Raw genomic sequence first — 20110 nt, forward strand, 5'->3', positions numbered from 1 at the left:
TCAAAATGTGTGTCCCATTGGATTGCAATCAGATAAGGGGCGTTTGCATATCTAGTCTCAGTATGGCAGCAGCAGTGGATGGGTAGGCTACCAAAATGCGAACTAGCAATCTGAAACAATGGCCTCAGCACCCAAAGAGGTAGGGATAAGGTGACCAGACATCCCGTTTTTCCCGGGAGTCACAATTCGTTGTCGATTAACTTAGTTAGTGAAGGTGGGATAGGCGGAATCACGCTGATAGAAGTGCTCTCTCTTGCGTACGCTCCACTTCTTCAGTTCTCATATACAGCTCGTGATCAGTTCTCAGTGCTCAAATACACACACAGCAGTCCAAATATCTATCATGTAGAGTATCTCAAGTAAATACAGTCGGTTATGGATTAAGTGAACGTAAACAGGTGGGTGAAAACTGAACATGTCAGTATTACATGCATGTCTTCCGTCTTAAAGGGAAAGCGTTCCTAATTAAGTACCTATCCATGTCATTAATGTTAACCAACAAAAGATGTTAAATAAATATGTTAAGTAAACCTACTGTATCTGAAAAATGTTTAATTTGTATCTCTTTCATATTTGTCTTGCCTTAATTCTGCTTCTTTTTCAGAAATGATAAATTATATATGAACAACTATAATTTTTATAAGTTGCTCCCTTTTCACTACTGTTAAAGGGATAGTAGGGATAGTTTCAAATTTCTCATAAGCTTAATTGATTTGGTCTAAAGAGAGAAGAATTCATGACTATTTTTGTTTGAAGACTACATATAAAATAGCTACCAAAATAAATGTTGGTAACTGCAGTTTGACTAAAAGTAATGACTAAAAGTAGACAAAAATGCAATGACTTTTTGTCGACTAAAACTATGAAAGACTCCAATGACTAAAATGTGACTAAGACTATTAAGCATTTTCGTCTCAATATAAAGACTAAGACTAAATCAAAAATGCCTGTCAAAATTAACACTGTTTCTCACCTTATCAGAGTTGTCCTCTGTGACTAGGGTGTCCTCCACACCAGCAGAGATGCTGCTAGACTGAGAGAAATATGCACTGTCTTGAGACGGAGGAGACCCGGGAGATTTCTCTGCATCCTCAGTGCCCTCTACAGAAGAGGACAAGAGAGAAAACCCTGATCCTACCCAGGACAAGCTGCCCTTCTTTCTGTGGAACTGCTGCAGGGTGGATAACCCTGAAGGTGTGGAAGAGCGGTGTCTGTCTGTGGTGACGGTGGGTGGTTGTGAAGCAGATTTATTCAGTTCTCTGGTGCTTCCTGACCAACTAAAGACCCCGAGACCCAAACTAGCAGGCCTGGAAGAGCGAGACGGAGATGCAGATGGGCTGGACGACTCCTCTTTGGCCTGCTCTCTCTCTGGGTCAGGGTCCTGACACAATGCTGGTGTGTTTCCTTCAGACTGTGAGACAGAAGTCTCTAGAGACCTCGCAGGCTGAGGTGAATCTTGATTTAGTGCGTCTTTCTGTGCCTCTGCCATATTGGATTCACCATGGCAGAAGAACCTGATGGAGATTTCAATCATATCATTATTGCCAGCAGAGTTTAAACTGGGATTTTGGAGGTGGAGGAACAACCACCAGGCCTCCCGGTTAATATAGCACTTTATATTTAATGCCATTGTGCCACGTAACAGTCAGGTCCAATTTAACCCTTGTGTGTGTAATGAGAAAATTAAGGTCTAACAGTAACTTGTGATAGCAACAGTGCACATTCCTTTAGTAAGTTTCCCATCGTGCTCATACCTGCTGCGCATGACCTGCTCTCCAGTGCCCTCTTCTGATTGGGTTCTCCACTGCAACAGTGTTGAAAAGCGATTTCGAGGGCGGCACAGTCCAACTGTGCTACCACACCCCTTCTCCTTAGAAACAATGTTTTCCTTGGTCAGTGGCTCAGTGGTGGGCGGAGTTTCAGGACAGCGTCTCTTTACACCAGCTGAATACTGCCCTAACAGGTCATCCACAGAGAGGCTGGTGTCTTAAAAAAAGACAAAACATTACATATAAACATGCCCAATCAGGTGTCTTATCAAAATAATCAGTCCCATCCTTGAGATTTATATTCATTGCACCAAGGCCTACTTACCTTCACGAGGTCTTTTCACCTGTGACTCTCTTTGGGGCATTTTTAGACTCTGCACGCTGATGATCTTCTCTTTGCCCCGGGTAGGAGGGGGTCTTTTGGGGGTTGTAGGGCTCTTTGGCTGGGTGCTACCTGGTTCATAGTTCTTGCTCCAAATACTTATCTGTAATTGGACATTTTTGTCACATCTGTCATTCCAAGAACTACTGCGAGCAGCTTTAGAGGGCTGGAAGAGAGGAGAGGGACACCTTAGGTACTTTGCTTCAGTGTTATTATTGTGAACTACAATTAAAAGTATTTTACAAATAATTTTCTGTAATTCAAATAAATCTGAAACAAAATATAAATGTCTACTAAAAATGTTAATGAAAATAAGAAATGCTGCCCTGGCTACTAACTGAAATAAAATTCTGAAGTACTAAAATTGCTAAAACTAAAACGGAATAAAATAAATAAAGTTTTATATATATATATATACAGGTGCATCTCAGAAAATTAGAATATCGTGAAAAAGTTCTTTTGTTTTGTAACTTATTTCAAAAAGTGAAACTTTCATATATTCTAGATTCACTGCATGTAAAGTAAAACATTTCAAAAGTTTTAATTTTGATGATTAGAGCTTACAGCTCATGAAAGTCAAATCCAGTATCTCAAAATATTAGAATATTTCCTAAGATCAATAAAAAAAAAAGGATTTGCAAAACAGAAAAGTTTAAGTTCTTTAAAGTATGTTCACTGATGCACTCAATACTTGGTCGGGGCTCCTTAAGCACAAATTCCAGCATCAGTGAGGTGTGGCATGGAAGCGATCAGCCTGTGGCACTGCTGAGGCACTACTGAGCCTTCAGCTCGTCTGTATTGTTGGATCGACTGTTTCTCATCTTTCTCTTGAAAATATCCCATAGATTCCATATGGGGTTCAGGTCCGGCATGTTGGCAGGCCAATCAAGCACAGTAATATCATGGTCAGCAAACCACTTGGAAGTGGTTTTGGCACTGTGGGCAGGTGCTAAAGTCCTGCTGGAAAAGGAAATCAGCATCTCCATAAAGCTTGTCAGCAGATGGAAGCATAAAGTGCTCCAAAATATCCTGGAAGACGGCTGCATTGACTTTGGACTTGATAAAACACAATGGACCAATACCAGCAGACCTCACAGCACCCCAAATCATCACTGACTTCGGAAACTTCACGCTGGACTTCAAGCAGCTTGGATTCTGTGCCTCTACAATCTTCAGACCTTGATTTCCAAATGAAATGCAAAATTTACTTTCATCTGAAAAGAGGACTTTGGAGCACTGAGCAACAGTCCAGTTCTTTTTCTCCTTAGCCCAGGTAAGATGCTTCTGACGTTGTTTCTGTTTCAGAAGTGGCTTGGTAGCCCTTTTCCTGAAGACGTCTCAGCGTGGTGACTCTTGATGCACTGACTCCAGCTTCAGTCCACTCCTTGTGAAGCTCTCCCAAGTGTTTGAATCGCTTGACAGTATTCTTAAGCGGTCATCCCTGTTGCTTGTGCACCTTTTCCTACCCAATTTCTTCCTTCCAGTCAACTTTGCATTTAATATGCTTTGAGACAGCACTCTGTGAACAGCCACCCCTTTCAGTAATGACCTTCTGTGACTTACCCTCTTTGTGGAGGGTGTCAATTATCGTCTTCTGGACCATTGCCAAGTTAGCAGTCTTCCCCATTATTGTGGTTTCAAAGAACAAGAGATACCCTGAATTTATACTGTAGGGATGGTCATTTAATGAAACTCAAATGTAAATATTCCAATATTTTGAGATACTGGATTTTTGACTTTCATGAGCTGTAAGTTCTAATCATCAAAATTAAAACAAAAAAACTTTTGAAATGTCTTACTTTACTTGTAATGAATCTAGAATATATGAACGTTTCACTTTTTGAAATGTTACAAAAAAAATTACTTTTTCACGATATTCTAATTTTTTGAGATGCACCTGTATATATATATATATACTGATAAATGACAAGCAAATTACTAAAATTTTAATTTAAAAATATAAAAATAAAAGGTAATTCAAAATATTAAGTTCTATAATAGCAAATAAATTATGCTATGCTCTATGAAATGTATCCATAAGTTCAAGCAAATATACATTAAAGATGACTAGGTTACCTGAGTGTAAGGTGCGTCAGGGTTGAAGTCATCTATCCTTTGCATCGTGTTAATGTCCATATTCCCAAGAGCCATTTCCAGCCCTTTCTCATCTCCTACATTACTGCATTTAATCAGTTAAGTTACATTTTCAATCAGACAGAGCTTTGCAACACAAACAGACATTTACAAAAAGGCTCAACTTTAAAAACAGCTTCTGCATCTATCATGCCAAGACAATTTATTGATTAATTTTAATTAAGTGAAAATGTAAGATCAGCAGTTCCTATTTAATCAATATACAAAGTGTTTTTGAGATGCACCTGTATATATATATATATATATATACTGATAAATGACAAGCAAATTACTAAACTTTTAATTTAAAAATATAAAAATAAAAGGTCATTCAAAATATTAAGTTCTATAATAGCAAATAAATTATGCTATGCTCTATGAAATGTATCCATAAGTTCAAGCAAATATACATTAAAGATGACTAGGTTACCTGAGTGTAAGGTGCGTCAGGGTTGAAGTCATCTATCCTTTGCATCGTGTTAATGTCCATATTCCCAAGAGCCATTTCCAGCCCTTTCTCATCTCCTACATTACTGCATTTAATCAGTTAAGTTACATTTTCAATCAGACAGAGCTTTGCAACACAAACAGACATTTACAAAAAGGCTCAACTTTAAAAACAGCTTCTGCATCTATCATGCCAAGACAATTTATTGATTAATTTTAATTAAGTGAAAATGTAAGATCAGCAGTTCCTATTTAATCAATATACAAAGTGAATGTGTAAAAGATACGTTCCAGCATAGCTGAGGGAAGCGGGGTCAATGTGATCCGGGTAAGGGTTCAAAGGAACCACCTTCCTCTTCAAGGGGTCAAAGACCAGCTGATACAGAAATGTGTTGTTGGCTTTTGTGAAACCCTCAATGTACTCATCTGGCACAGTGATGTCCATCTTCAGGTACTGACCAATCTTCTTTATCACCTGTATGACAGAGACTAATTACTTAGTTTAGTTATGCTGAATTATGCTTTAGTTAGGCTCTCTGGTTACATTTGTTTTCACAATAAAAAGATTGCTCAGGTTCTCCACTAAATTGTTTCAAAAGCACAGAAGGACAAAAATTAAATGCAATACACAGAACACAGAAGGCAGTGTGTCCTATGGGAATCTTACCAGAGCGAGAGGGACGTGATAAAACATGCCGTTTCAGTAATATGATCAGTTGCATAAGTATGAGCACATAATTAACTGTTTGTTGTGGCAGTTTAGCATATTAAATATTTCTAACCAACTCTTTTTATTATCTCACCTTCAGAATATCTGGGTTATTTGCCATCCTGAGCAGCTTGCATGCCTTTCCCAGACCAATGCCATATAGAGATGGCAGATAGTCGCAGCCAGAGAGAATGCACATGTAACGGAACTTCTCCTCTGTGAAGATGTTCCCGAGAGACTTGCAACGGCCCAGGTGACACTGATCAATCTCCAGTCCATTACCTTGTTTATCCATCTTTAAAATCACCTTCAAACAATGCATAACAAATGAAACTCTAAAAAGCTAATATCCCCACTGTCCTCCAACATGTCTGTCAGCACCACCCAGAAGACTTAGTAAATATTTTTTAGTGCTTACAAAAACTAACCTTCAAAGGTTTGGGGTTGGTAAAATTTTTTAAAAATGCTTTTGAAAGAAGTTGCTTATGCTCATCATGGTCATTTTGATTTGATCAAAATAAAAACAGTAATATTTTTTCCAATTTTAAATAACAGCCTTCTATTTTCAGTGTCACATGATCATATATTTTTAATATTATTAAAACAATTAATTGAACTTTTTCGAATTTTACTGACCTTAAACTTCTAAATTTATACTTATATATATATATACACAAATATAGAAAATAAGAACATTTTTGCAGTTTTTGCAGTGCAGACTTGCATGACACCAGACTGTGGTCAGTACCTGGGCCCATATTCACAAAACATTTTATCTTACCACTAAGAGTTCTCCTAAATAGCAGTAGAAGATTTTAGCTAAGAGTTTTCTCTTAAAACCTATTCACAATAGGCATTGCTGAGACAAACATTTACTAAGGAATAGAGAGAAGTCTTAAGCTAAGAGTAAAGGCGGGGTTGACCTCGTTGCTATGGATGATGTCAGCATGCTTATTAACTATGCACACAGTGATTGGCTGATAGTCTCTGTCAGAGATTTATTCATAGAAATATTGTAGATATATTCGCATATAGACGGAAAAGATCATCCACTTCACATGAGCAAAAAAGTCCTTGGCATAACAGCAGAGTGGATTGGTATACTACGGTCTATTTAAACTGACCAGTGTAACCTTTTTTATGTTTAGTTGACTGTATTTTATTTTGATAATGAACAGACTGCGATGTAAGTTTGAATTGCTAGAATATGTGGGGTGTGTGCAGGCACGTGCACAGGTAGGGCTCAACCTGTGCAGAGCACATGCCCTTTTTGCCCTTACACTCCGAAGTGCCCTTTTTTTGGTGATGGTGTTTTTTATATGCATATAAACAGCCTTTTAATTAACAGAGTAGAAAAATCATGGCTGGAGTTGGGATAACCTTCAAAACAAAAACAAAAAAAGATGTGTGGGAAACGTGCAAATAAATGCAGCGTGTTTCTAAAATGTTTATGTTCCAAGGCAGATTGCTGGCAACAGCAATTTTATCCCTGCTAAAAAAACAAAACAATAGAAACCATCACAGAATTTGTAATGGTTTTACTAGTTATAATGGGAATTGTATTGGTTTTAATGGAAACTGTAATGGTGCCTGTTGGTCTCTACTGGTAATTGGTCCCCTTCTATTGGTGGCTTGTTAAAACCACTAAATCCTAATGGAATATGTCCCAAAACACACTACAGGTAACCATTTTTTAATGATTTTAATGGTTAAAAGTTGATGGTTTGTAATGTTTGTGATGGTATTTGTAGTGGAAACCATTAGAATTTCTGTGATGGTTTGTACTGTTTTTTTTTCAGCAGAGAGGATAGTTTGTGATTTGATTTTAGTGACTTAAGAGTCCTCTTCACTACTCCTAACGTTTCACAGATTTAGGAGCTAGTTTTAGCGCTAAAACGCTTTAAATTAAAATTTAGGAGTCCTAAATTTAGGATTGACACGCCCATTATTTTTAAGATTTTCTCCTAAATCTGCAAGTTATGAGCTACTTTTAGCCTTAAGATGTTTTGTGAATACGGGCCCTGGTTTCTAGTTAAGTGTTTTTTTCTATTGCACATTGCACTGGTACCTTTTTACACCCAAATGCCAGCAGATCCGAGTCCTCTGTGATCACTGCCTGAGCGATACCAGATTTGTTTAGGAAAGCTAACTGGGCATCTGCTTCATACGGAGCAACAACACAGTCCACTCCACGCACCCTGGCAGTCTGAAAACCAGAAAACAGGCATAAATGAAAAGATGCCAAACAGAAAAAAAAAGGTAAATCTTGATTAATCTGTTTCCAATATTGCATAATAATTAACTTTAACATCCACTGTCTACTAAACACATCCTAGTATATTAATTTAAATAAATGTTATTTCACTGATTCCAAAACAAATATTGTTTACAGATATCAGATACAATGGTCTCACCTTAATGACATCATGCGCCATAGATGGGGTGATATTAACACTGCGGGTAAAACATTCTCTGGCTTCTGATATCTTACCCTCCCGCAGCAGCTGTTTGCCTTTCTGCAGATTTGCCTGTCGACGCCTGGTAATGAAATATACATTAAATACTCGTAATTTTTAATTAAACGAATGAACTTTTTCTCCAATAAATATTCTGTTCTTACTCGCGCCGGGACTTCTCCACTTCTTTTTTGGATGGCAAGTTACGTCCGTCAAACACCAAGATTGGCTTAACACCAAAAGAACGCAGCATATCCACAAACTTCATACAGTACGACACATACCTGATGGACACACAATGAATGTGAGCATGAGAAATGCACATTTTAACCTGGAAAATGATGTTGGAAATGATTGAACTGCTGAAATACTCCGGATATTGCATGCAAATAAATGAAGCGACTCACTGATCTGTAGGTTCTCTTTTTGCAAGTTTCTCTGCACATGAAAATGCCCCCTTATGGAGCCAGCAGTATGTGTCCACCGCCACTGTCTGTCCCCGGTATTTCTTCACACTGATGGGCTCTGAGGCATCTTTGATAAACTGCAACAGGCCTTGAATTCCCATGTTGTCTGTCTGGAAGGACAGATGTCTACTCTGAAGATGATGGTTTATCAGAATCCAGCCTGTGTCACTCTATCAGATGAAAAAAAAAGTCCCTGATGATCAATAACAATACACGATGCACTGAAGAACATAAACACATCCTCAAAAGTCAACGGAAAACATTTCCTAACCGTCCAACCGCGAGGACGGATGTAAAAAGACAAAAACCTATATACATTAACTTTTAATACATTTAATGATTATGTCATACGTCCACTCCACAGAAGACTTCAACCGCCAAATCCCTCCAAAACCAAGCCCACTGACAATTCTCGCGAAACTTGAGAATTGAACAACTGAGATAGACTGAACAACATGAGATAGAATCAGACCGCTAAAGCTAATACCTTAATCATGTGTAAATTAAACTCATTTTATTTTAGTATTTATCAAAAAAACACTTACCGAGAGCTTTTACTTCTGCTTCAGTGTCTGACTGATGTTACAGGGGTTCAACTTTAGCGGCAAAAAACTTGACATCACTGCAGAATAACCCTATTGGTCAGCCTGACAAAGACAGCCAATCACAGCGCAGAAACATGGAAGAGGCGGGACAAGGAATTCCACAACATCGGAAATGTCTCATTTTATTTATTTATTTATTTATTTATTACTTGTAACACTTTTTTTTTCAGAACGGTCACGGGGTGGTGCTGTCTCGGTGCATTGAACGTGTGTTGTCGGTGCTCGGTTCTGGCGCTGGGTGGAGCGCGCGCCTCCCCGTTCCGTTCTGCTCCAGGATTTGACGTGTCGTCTGTGTTTTTTCTGCACTTCCTGCTTCCGCCATGACTGTTTTGAGCCAGCAGTCCCGTCCGAAAGCTGATCGGTAGGAATCGTTAAACGTGGCAATGGTGTGAATGTGCGCGATCGGCGGCGGTGTGTGTGATCGTGAGTGAAGCCCGAGCTGTTATTGCTGTCAGCCATGCAGTTCTCTCCCACCAACGGAGATTTTACCTTCGTCTCCTCGACGGACGCTGAAGGTAAAGTAGTTAAAGGCCCCAAAGCATCCATACGTCTCTTCTCTGATATATGAATCTATTTTATGATGGAATTGTTTGTGTGTATGATACATACATGTGTATACATTAATATGAGAATATATTAAAGTATGTGAATGATCAAGCCTCTTAATGTATCATGACACGGGTGTTTGTAGACTCAATAGGGATGCAATAGTGAGCTGTATTTATCTAAAACAACCTCTTATCCACCAGAGCTCAGTGGCACCATCGATGCACCAGATATCACACTAAGTATGGGCCCTGATTCCACCAGGGACACTTACGCCACCACCTTCCTAAAACAGAGAGGTTATGGATGGTTGCTGGAGGTGGAGGAAGAGGATTCCGAGGACACTAAACCGCTCCTGTGAGTTTTTGGGACTCGATTTCTGATGCTTGCTTTCACATTTGGTTTTGGTTGTGTTTATTTGTTGTCTGTGTTTGTGCAGGGAGGAGTTGGACATTGATTTAAAGGACATCTACTACAAGATCAGGTGTGTGTTGATGCCCATGCCCTCGCTGGGTTTTAATAGACAGGTGGTGAGGGACAATCCTGATTTCTGGGGCCCGCTGGCTGTTGTCCTGCTCTTCTCCATGATCTCCATCTATGGACAGTTTAGGGTGAGAATTGAGTCTTTGTATCTTGACCATGAGTAGTATTTTATATGTATAGTGAAGATGCATGTGCACATAGACCTACCATCAAAATCCAAAATAGATTACCTTGGACTGAAAGCTTATGACAAGGTTATCTTCAATAACATGGAAATAAAATGAATGATATTTGTGCTTCTAAAACCACAATGTCTATTCATCAAATATTTTTAATGTTTAGAATATTTTTAAATATTCATTCTGCCATAATGAAGGGGTGATGACTTTTTTTATTACTTCTCAACAATTATTTAATATGTAATTTAATGCAAGTTTTTATAGACTGAGAATCCTAGAAATTATTAAAGGGGTCATATGATGCTCCTAAAAAGAACATTATTTTGTGTATTTGGTGTAATGAAATGTGTTTATGCACCAAGAGCTTGTAACACTCCAAAGAGAAAGGAAAAATTGAAATCGCATCATATGACCCCTTTAAACATTAAGTATTAATTTGATAATTATTAAGAAAATAAATATAATAGTATTATAGTAGATTAGTAGTAGTAATATTATATCAATAGCACCATACTAAAGTGACTTTCAGGAAGGCATGAAGATTGGAGAGATTCATTATTTTGTAAATTTTTCATTTCAGTTTCCTTGTCACTTGCATGATTTAGTTAGTCAAAACAGAAGCAGAAATGCATCAAATTTGGAATATTTTTTAATGTTATATATCTTTTTTTGACCAATCAGGTTGTTTCCTGGATTATTACGATCTGGATATTTGGATCACTGACTATTTTCCTTCTTGCAAGAGTGCTGGGTGGAGAGGTATTTATATCTTGTGAAGCATCAGATAGCATATGATTTTTATGAGTTGAAAAGGATGCCCACTCATGGTTTTTAATTTTATTTATAGGTGTCTTATGGACAAGTGCTTGGGGTTATTGGCTATTCTTTGCTCCCACTCATTGTAATAGCTCCACTTCTCCTGGTCATTGGGGGTTTTGAAGTCATCTCTACACTCATAAAGGTAAATATGAATAAAAAAAAAAAAGAATATGAAATGATGTATGATATTGATTATATAATATGTAAATATAGATTCCCCCTCCCCCCCTTCTAGCTTTTTGGAGTATTCTGGGCTGCGTACAGTGCTGCCTCTTTACTCGTCGGTGATGAATTCAAAACGAAGAAACCCCTTCTCATATATCCCATCTTTCTTTTGTACATCTACTTCCTGTCTCTGTATACTGGAGTCTGAATTGACCACAGGCTTTGATTGGCTCGTTGCTTGGACATTGACAAAGAGCACTGTGGAGAGCTACACAGCAGGGATGTTCCATGAAGACCAAGAAGGATTTTGCATTTTCTTTTACCCTGTTTATAATCCTATATGCTTTGGGGAATGAGGTGTACAGACATTAGTGTATTTAACTGCTTCCATTTATTTTGTACACAATAAAAAGCTGCATCTTTTACTGTGGAAGCCCTGTTTGCAGAGATCCCTCTGCCACTGAAATCTGGAGCCCTCGTTTTACATGATATTTACAAACCCCAAAAGGAAAAAAAAGAGAACTTTATATTGTAAAAGATTATGGAAAGCATGATCGTCATGTAACAGAAATTATGTGTCACCACACATAATGGACTGAAAACTTTTTTGAGTTAACCAGCTGACGGTAGACAGATTTTGTTGTTGTTGTAGACTGATCCAATACATTCACTGAATTCTTGATCTAATCAGTTTTCATTTTTAATTTATGAGTTCTACATGGAAAAAGAGAGTATGCAGGCAGTACAGCTTAGATTTAAAAGGTCTGCTTTGAATGGGTGCCTTGAATTGGTCGTTTTATATGGCTGTGGTGTATTTTATTTCTGTAAATGTAGCCAAAAAGGAAAGGAATTTTTATTTGTAGAACATGCAATTGAAAACAACTTTCTACCTGGTGATGTGTACACTGCAGACATATGTTACCATATTAGTTGAGCTAAAACTATTGAGTCTGGAAATTGTTATATTCATGAATAAGATTAAAATCTATTGACACTGTAATTACACGTTTTGTTGTGAATCTCATTAATGTTGTGGAATAATAATACTTAATTGCATGATTTATGTTAATTTCATATTCATTAAAATGTTTGGCTACTGGTTGTAACAGTAAACAATCAAAAAAGTGATTATGCATAATATTTTGAGGACGCAAGAGTGTTGTATCTACTGTTAAAAACAAGACGCATATCAAAATACTAAAAAAAAGGTGGTTGGATATTTGCTGACAAAATTATTAACAAGCATCATGGTAAGTGTAGTTGCTAACATAATTTGATCAAAAAGATTAAAAATATATTTATTAGTTTTTACATAATACTAAATAATTGTAATTTTTAACTAAGAACCTTAAAAGCTGTGACTTTTCTATGTGTGACTTTTATTTCTATCTATCTATCTATCTATCTATCGCGCCCCCTGAGGTGCGGCGGGCGATCACACGGTGACTACGCCAGTTCCGTTTAACGCTGAGTGTGTGAGCAGAAGGAGCCGCTGGTTTCCGCTCCGCTGATGGTGAATCGCTGCTCCTGCGGTATCAGGAGGAGGTATAGAGCCCGCAGTGGAAGCGCAGCGGTACTTCGGGATTCAGCTTTAACGTTTTCTCGTCGAGTCGCGTCCACGGAGGAGCTACTGAAGAGGGAGGGAAGGCAGGAAGGGAAGATAGCAGGAAGATGGCGGCGGCGGCGGCCTCGCCAGGCTCGCCGGACTGGGTCGTGCTGAGGGACGGCTGTCTGCGCTGCGATGAGGAGGGCCTGCGGAGTCTGTCCTACCACCCGGCCCTCAACGCCATCCTGGCAGTCACCAGCCGGGGCAGTATCAAAGTCATCGACGGCACCTCCGGGGCTATTTTACAGGCCTCGGCTCTGCACGGTGAGTTTCGGTTCGGACGAGTTCAGAGGGATTTAACACCCGTCCGGGATCATAGTACAGAATCCTGGGCTGGACCTCCTCATAGAGGAGACGTATGGGTGATCCTTTCCTCCTATATAGCTTGTGATGGAGAAGGAGAGTGTCAAGATGATCCTGTTAGATAGTGTTTGATCCTCTGATGGTGCATTGTTGTGGGAATGACTCTCCTCTGTTTGGACTCCTTGTGGAGGACTGTCAAAATATATGTCCCTATGCGATATTTTCTTGTATGAAGGACTGTGTGAGAGTGATCCTTCACTCCAGGGCCTCCTGATAGAGCAGTGCTTTAAGATCGACACCTTACTATTCAGGCTCCTGATGGATCGTCCATCACTCCTGATAGGTGTTTGTGAGAATAATCGCTCTCTCTTGATAGAGTTGTTGTTGTGACAGTGATCTCTCAGTCTTTGGGCCTCCGGATGATCCTCACTGTTTCGGGCCTCCTGGATCTGTTGTGCTGCCGGTGTAGTGCCGACATTTGCATCCTGCCAGATTATGCACCCCCTAGTATTGGTAGGTTTAGGAGTAGGTGTGGGGAAGGGGTTAGGTTAGGATTAGGATTAGGCAATCAAGTAGCGACTTCAACGAGGGGGTGCATAATCTGGCAGGGGTGCAGAATTCGGCACAACAGGATCACTGTAAACATTGCCACGTTATTCGCGAACACACCGTTTATGTACACATCAGTACTGCTTACTTACATTTCACACCACTCCTTGTCTTTATAAATCAAATAAAGATAAACCAAGACTCGACCTAAAATCTGATGCGATATTAGGGTAAAGCGGTACTAAAGCGAATCTAAACATTAGCAAATATCAGCTCGTATTAGTGTGTGTCTTTCTCGTATTTGGTGTCAGTGACATTTAACCAATATCTCAATACATGTCAGTGATCTAGAGTACATCTTAACACAGTTTTTGGCTTTTACAGTAAACACTTTTTGATTGTTGGCTCTAAATTAGCTGACAGAGGATTAGCTAATCATGCTAACGTTAGCCTAGCGATAGCCTAGCCTGTCTGCTACGGATCCGTAACACTGCTCACGTTTATGCCAACCCTGACAGGTGACAGCTGTCTGTATGGTTGCATAAAGTATGAATATTATATTAATTTGTATTCATTTTATGATAGTGTGTTTGGGTGCTTTCTGTGCCGGTTTGCTGTTAAACATGTCATTTTGAACGGAAGAATTAGTGCCTGTGGCGGTGTTGTTAATATGTACATTATTGACCTTGTCAGTCTGTGTTTGAGTGTTTTATCTTTTATTCTGTTTGTTAAAGGCATAATAATTACATTGTAGTTGTGTATTGTTGCCTGAAGCAGTAATATTCACTAAGCAAATGGGTTAAACGGGCACTCGTTCAGATATTTCTTCAGTCTCCTAGTTTGTGTCATTATTCTTATGAAACGTCTAGCTCATTAACTGTCATAAGATGACACTGCAAGCCTAAATGCTTTGAAGAAAGGACAGCTGGACACTAAAGGATGTAAACGGGTATCTTTGCAGTGACAAATGTCTTAGAAAGTCTTCTGTCAAATGTGTGTTAATGAACGTGTGTGAACATTTATGAATGTAGCTTTAAGCCACTTTCCAGGCAAACTCCAGGGCCAGATTTAAAGTATTTAAACTAAAGGTTGTGAATGTGACATTTAGTCTAGGACTAATCTGAAAGGCCAGTTTAAGGAGTTTATCTTCATTCATGTCCTCAGCAAAGCAGCGGTTGGAATTACAGTAGCGGAGATGTGCTGTTCTGTAACCCTTGCCATTTTTGAGTTAAAGCACACCTGTTTATCCATGGATGCATATGAAATGCAAGGAATGATCAGTCTTACACCAGTGACACTGTAGCACATATGATTCTTTGTTGAAAATCCCCTGTGTGCAGCAAGAAGTCTGTACCTTTGTGAAGATAGTAAGCTAGTGGTTGGGTTACATTTAGAGACTTGTGATAGTTTGATATTGTTGAGTTGCAGATATCACGCTCAGCTAACTAGTCTGTTTGAAATTGCAATTAGGTTATTTAGTAGCGAGTCTTGGCATAGAGAGTTGCTAGCGCAGAACAGTCGACTCATGCTTGTTTGGACAATATTGATTGGATTGTTGGATTGATTGTTTTCTCTTTTTTTCCCTCCTGAGTGTGTAACACAGCTACTTAGAAGCAGATTTGAAGGGTGGAAGTTAAGAAGTTTTTCATGTTAAGAAATGTGATTTAAAATGCATTAAAATAGACCAAATTTAGGTATAAAATAGGTTGTACCATATTATAGCATATTGAATTGTTACTGAACAAATCTGCTTTCAAACTTTGATTCTGCTTGCCAGATTTCAGTCATTTTGCATACAGCTTTCTGTCATTCATGCATGTTAAATGGTGCTTAGCTTTTCTTCTTGGGTAAAAAGGAACAGAATATTTTGGAATGACATGCTGATGCCAGTGGCATTTCTCACATTTCTTCGTTTGGTGTTGGTGAATGTTTTGGATGTTTGTTTTTAGTTCTGCTTTGTTAAAACGAGGGTGTAGCTCAGAACAAGTTTAGTATCTCTTTATTTGCACACACTTGAATTCATTCGTCTTTTGTTATTTATTTTTTTTATAAGAAACTATTTCAATTGTACTCTCCGCCTGAACGTTTGAGTTCATGTTTTTTTTTTTTAGAGGCAAGTTACACTGAAGACATTTATCATGTTACAAAATATTTTCATTTCACATAAAGATGTTCTTCTGAACTTTTTATTACTTAAAGAATCCTGAGGCAAAAAAACCTATAACAATATTAACAAAAATATTCATTAGCACGGCTGTTTTCAACAATACTAATAATAAATGTTTCTTGAGCAGCAAATCAGCATATTAGAAAGATTTCTGAAGGATCGTGTGACACTGAAGACATCATAGGAATAAATTTCATTTTAAAATCTATTCAAATAGAAAATAGTTATTTTATATTGTAATAATATTTCGCAATATTACTGCATTTTTGATAAACTGCAATTACTTTTTAATAAATAGTTATGCATGGCCTTTGGTGTCTTATTGCTTTATATTTTTTATAATATCTTAATATATTCTTTTTAAGTTTTTATTTATTATTAAGTAGTATTTAATAAAATATGATGCATTTATCATAAAAAAATGTAAGCAGCAGTTATCATGTCAAACATAGTTTCTGACATAACAGAATGTTTTACTTGTGTTTAATTATTTGACATACATGTGTGTTTGTAGGTCTAATGTAGCAAAGCATCTAAATATTGCCAGGTACTAATGATCACATTCTCTCCTTCTATGTGTGTTTTTTGACAGCTAAACCTGGGGGCCGGGTGAGGTGTCAGTACTTCCCAGCCGTGGATAAAGTGCTGTTTGTGGATGATTACGCCGTCGGCTGTAGGAAGGACTTGAATGGGATCCTTCTTTTGGACACGGCTCTCCAGGCCCCTGTGTCCAAGCCAGAAGACATGGTGCAGCTGGAGCTGCCCGTTACCGAGGTAAGAATCCCGGCATGCACATTTTGTATATTGATTGAATGTGTACAGCATATTCTTTACCTGACCTCTATCAGTAAATGCTGATGTGGTTGTGGGATGCAAACCTAAACAGTGATGCTTCCAGCATTTTAAACTACATAGAACCATTTTCTTTAGAGTCTGCAATTGTGTTTAATAAGCAAAAATAAGTTAAAATCTTGTTCAAAGAAATTAAAGGTATGCATATCTAAAATGTGAATGATTGCTGAAATATTTGTTAAAAGTATCATTTGCAAGTCTATAACGCGAGAGGGCAAGTATTATTTGCCCGGTTTATCTTACAGCTGATTAATGCTTTCAACTGACACATCACTGCTTGACAGCACATAATGTTTAAGTCATAAGATCTTATAATTTTTCATGAATGTTTTTGAAGAACATGTGTAAGCACAGGTCATCCATCAGTATGGTGCTGAGGTCAATATGGTGTAGTATAGCATATAACAAGTTTCCGTGGCTCATCCAAAACTGCACGACAGGAATTATTGTCATGCACTTCCTTAGTGTACGGTGTAGGTTACAACTCGGCAAAATGCTAGTTGTTTGAGTGCGCTTGTTGATATAGTGATCGCATAACCAGTCTGACAAAGAGTGCTATGCAGACAGACTGGTCCACTGTCTCCTAGGGCAATCTGAAAACAAACCTCCCGGCTCTCATCACTCCCTGGTCACATACGCTTATGTGTGAGAACCAGTGGATTTTGTAGACTGATGAGCATATAACCTGAGATAGTCTGACACTCAGATATCATGCAGCCCTCTACGAACACCTTGGCAATTGAATCGCCATTGGCTAGTACATTTTTTTGTTTACTCGCCAGACTGATAACCGGTACGGTACCGGTATCGGTACCTGAAATTCGGTGCCGGTACCTAACGGTATCTTTTTTCGGTACTTTAATCTCTGTGTAATTACAAAAACATTTATTTCAGTGACAAAATAAGTCCAAAAGTCTCAATTTCAACATTTTGAACAATAGGGCCCTACAAACTTTTTCTTTCTTTGTTTTTGTACATTATACTGTACAAAAGTAATACAAGAGTAATATATTTCTGTTACATGTTAAACCGTACTTTTATTTGACAGGTTGCCATGAAGTTTCTGTGTGTATACAGTATGATGATGCTAGTTTTCTCAAATGAAATGGTAAAATTCTCGCGAAGTGACTCTCACAGCAGCTCTGGAGATTAAGTTTTTGTGTTCATGCCATCATATAGTGAGACGCAGAGGCCGAAAATCACCTCGAGCATCACGTGTGCTTCAGTATTTGTGTTGTAAACAAAACCGCGTTTCCGCCATTCATACATACAGAGGCAAGCGGAACATGCAGGATTCATATTTAAACCGTCTTTTTTGCATTTTAATATTCACAGACACTAGTTCATATCGCGATTCGAATTAAGTGGCAGTGGCTACTTTTGATTTCGAATTAAGGGGCAGACCTACTTTAGATTTATTCGTCCGTGGCATTCCGTGCTATAGAGTAAATTACGTTTTTATGAATGGACTCCGCGATCCCGTCTGTGTTGTTTGAACGAGTTGCAGGGGTGACATCACATCACAGGGTCTCTCTTTCTCTGTCTGTAGTATATGTGCCCAGATGCGTTCTCGGGTACCAAAATTTGGCACCGATTGATTTAACGTGAATCGGTGCTCTGTAGTACCGACGCAATTCGGTCGGTACCCTTAAAAGTACAGAGTTCGGTACCCAACCCTATTTGTCATACATTTTAGGGTCTGGTTTGTGTTGTTCGAACTATCAGGGCTTGCTCATTAGTTCATCTTTGACTGTTGAGATGTTGAAGTATTCCTTATGAATTGCATCATTCATTTACAGAGCTGTGTGTGTGACTTCTGTCAAACATATTTGTTTAGCCTTATGCTAGATAATATCACGTTCACACAATCATTAGGAATAGACCACATCAGCATTGTTGGTTAAGATCTTGAATATTATGTAAAAAAAAAATTAACTATATATATATATTTAGATCATTTAGATATATATATATATATATTTTTTTTTTATGGTAACGCTTTTTCAGCAAATATGCATTAAATTGTTCTAAAGTGACAGTAAACACTTACAAAAATGCATTGCTTTTACATGATTGGGCATCAAATCTGTTTTCAACACTGAAAATGAGAAATGTTTCTTTAGCAGCAACGCATATTTCTTCTGCATATTACAATGATTCTGAAGGATCATGTGACACTGAAGACTGGAGTAATGGGTGCTGAAAATTCAAAGGAATGAATTACACTTGAAAATATATTAAAATAGAAGACTGCTATTTTAAATTGTAATAATATTTCACATTGTACTGTTGTATTTACTGGATTTTTTTACTAAATGCAGCCTTGATGTGCATAAGAAACTTTATTCAAAAACATTAAATAAGCTAATCTGTCTGCGTTTCTTTGAATGCTCTTTTTAAAAAAAGAAAAAACTAGAAAAAGAAATATGGCAGTGACATGCGTATCATTCTTCTTATGCCTGAAATCCAGTTTTGATCTTCATGTGCATTTGTCTTGAGATGACATTTTACAATACACAATAGAGGCCATTGATGTCAAAACAAACTTCTGCAGGCCATGAGCTGTTCCTCATGGGAGCCCGATCTGTTCTTCTAGGTCACATGAGTTAACTTAGGAGTTCCCTAGTCTCAGACTGACGTGCCTGAGTCATGTGACTCAACTTGTTCAGAAAGGCCATTCATAAACGTGTACAGTGAAATGTGAGAGCTGAAGTGTAAACATGAGTCATCACCGCAGTGCTGGAAGTAAATCTGTTTATATAGGATTTTTAATAGCATAATGTTGGTCGTGATTAGCTTATTGTTTTTATGGTACTGATTCGACGTGGTAAAAAAGGGTGAGACCGTTTTATTGAGGCCTACCTTTATATTTGGTCTTTCTAAGCTCTGAGGCTGTTTCACTTCTGTACACATCTAAAATTACATTGCCGTCATGCCATTTTTATGAGTTGTTACTACTCAAGCATTTTGGCACACAAAAATAGCATAAATAGTTGGAAATCTCTAGGTGGAGCCAACAGATGCAGTATTGTTTGAAACATCAGCTGAACATCCCTGTGATGTGCTTTTATTCTTATTCATAGGTAGTGAGTAATATAAGGCGTGAGCTTCCATCTGAGCGCTCGGTAAAAGAGACACCGCGTATTAAGGCCCTTTAACGATTCGTGACATTGTTCCCCAGTGCATTGAACTCTGTGGAGTGAAGCATCAAAATAGAGGCATCATGATGTGCTCAGGTTCACAATATTCAGTGTAGGGTTGTGATGGTGAGGAAATTTTCCCACCGGTTAATTGACCTGTGACAACACCGGTAATACCAGTATCACCACGGGGGCGGGGGCGTTCCCTCTTTTTCTCGCTTTCCTTCACTTTTAAATAGCTTGTAAAAGCAGCGTGTGCATTTTACTTTCACTTTCAAATAGCGGCAATTCGGCGTAAAGCAATTGTTCGTTTTTAGTTCGTTTGAATTTCCC

The 20110-nt window shown here is 38.3% G+C and overlaps 3 protein-coding genes across 4 annotated transcripts in view; 2 read left to right on the forward strand and 1 right to left on the reverse strand.

The window, feature by feature from the left end:
* Window positions 1-8979, reverse strand: part of LOC107670802 (exonuclease 1-like) — a 14039-nt gene extending 5060 nt beyond the window's left edge. Inside the window, exons 1-11 of the mRNA XM_016463568.1 lie at window positions 8909-8979; window positions 8304-8533; window positions 8061-8180; window positions 7855-7978; window positions 7509-7646; window positions 5535-5747; window positions 5019-5206; window positions 4715-4817; window positions 2095-2317; window positions 1755-1986; window positions 974-1514 (exon numbers count right to left, since the gene is read on the reverse strand). Coding sequence (XP_016319054.1) covers window positions 974-1514; window positions 1755-1986; window positions 2095-2317; window positions 4715-4817; window positions 5019-5206; window positions 5535-5747; window positions 7509-7646; window positions 7855-7978; window positions 8061-8180; window positions 8304-8464 — 2043 coding nt within the window. The 5' untranslated portion in view covers window positions 8465-8533; window positions 8909-8979. The remainder of the gene's footprint in view (window positions 1-973; window positions 1515-1754; window positions 1987-2094; window positions 2318-4714; window positions 4818-5018; window positions 5207-5534; window positions 5748-7508; window positions 7647-7854; window positions 7979-8060; window positions 8181-8303; window positions 8534-8908) is intronic.
* A 154-nt stretch (window positions 8980-9133) lies between these two features.
* Window positions 9134-12160, forward strand: yipf4 (Yip1 domain family, member 4). Of its 2 annotated transcripts, none has more exons than XM_016463673.1 (6): window positions 9134-9483; window positions 9718-9871; window positions 9954-10125; window positions 10858-10935; window positions 11024-11137; window positions 11231-12160. In XM_016463673.1, the coding sequence occupies exons 1-6, from the start codon at window positions 9426-9428 to the stop codon at window positions 11366-11368; spliced, it is 714 nt and encodes a 237-aa protein (XP_016319159.1). In that variant the 5' UTR covers window positions 9134-9425; the 3' UTR covers window positions 11369-12160. The 2 variants fall into 2 exon arrangements, with proteins under 2 accessions (XP_016319159.1, XP_016319161.1); XM_016463675.1 differs by having other exon boundaries at window positions 11209-11373.
* A 444-nt stretch (window positions 12161-12604) lies between these two features.
* LOC107670830 (baculoviral IAP repeat-containing protein 6-like) overlaps window positions 12605-20110 on the forward strand; it is a 104332-nt gene continuing 96826 nt past the window's right edge. The window contains exons 1-2 of the mRNA XM_016463599.1: window positions 12605-13030; window positions 16378-16559. Of these exons, the coding sequence (XP_016319085.1) occupies window positions 12832-13030; window positions 16378-16559 (381 nt within the window). The 5' untranslated portion in view covers window positions 12605-12831. The remainder of the gene's footprint in view (window positions 13031-16377; window positions 16560-20110) is intronic.

This window comes from Sinocyclocheilus anshuiensis, unplaced genomic scaffold, assembly GCF_001515605.1.
Source record: "Sinocyclocheilus anshuiensis isolate Anshui unplaced genomic scaffold, SAMN03320099.WGS_v1.1 scaffold784, whole genome shotgun sequence".
NCBI lineage: Eukaryota > Metazoa > Chordata > Actinopteri > Cypriniformes > Cyprinidae > Sinocyclocheilus > Sinocyclocheilus anshuiensis.

Bases quoted from the DNA above. Each gene is read 5' to 3' on its own strand.
- yipf4 (XM_016463673.1), top strand. From the start codon at position 9,426: ATGCAGTTCTCTCCCACCAACGGAGATTTTACCTTCGTCTCCTCGACG. The intron at 9,484-9,717 runs GTAAAGTAGTTA...CTTATCCACCAG, and splicing joins CTCCTCGACGGACGCTGAAG to AGCTCAGTGGCACCATCGAT. The intron at 9,872-9,953 runs GTGAGTTTTTGG...GTGTTTGTGCAG, and splicing joins GAGGACACTAAACCGCTCCT to GGAGGAGTTGGACATTGATT.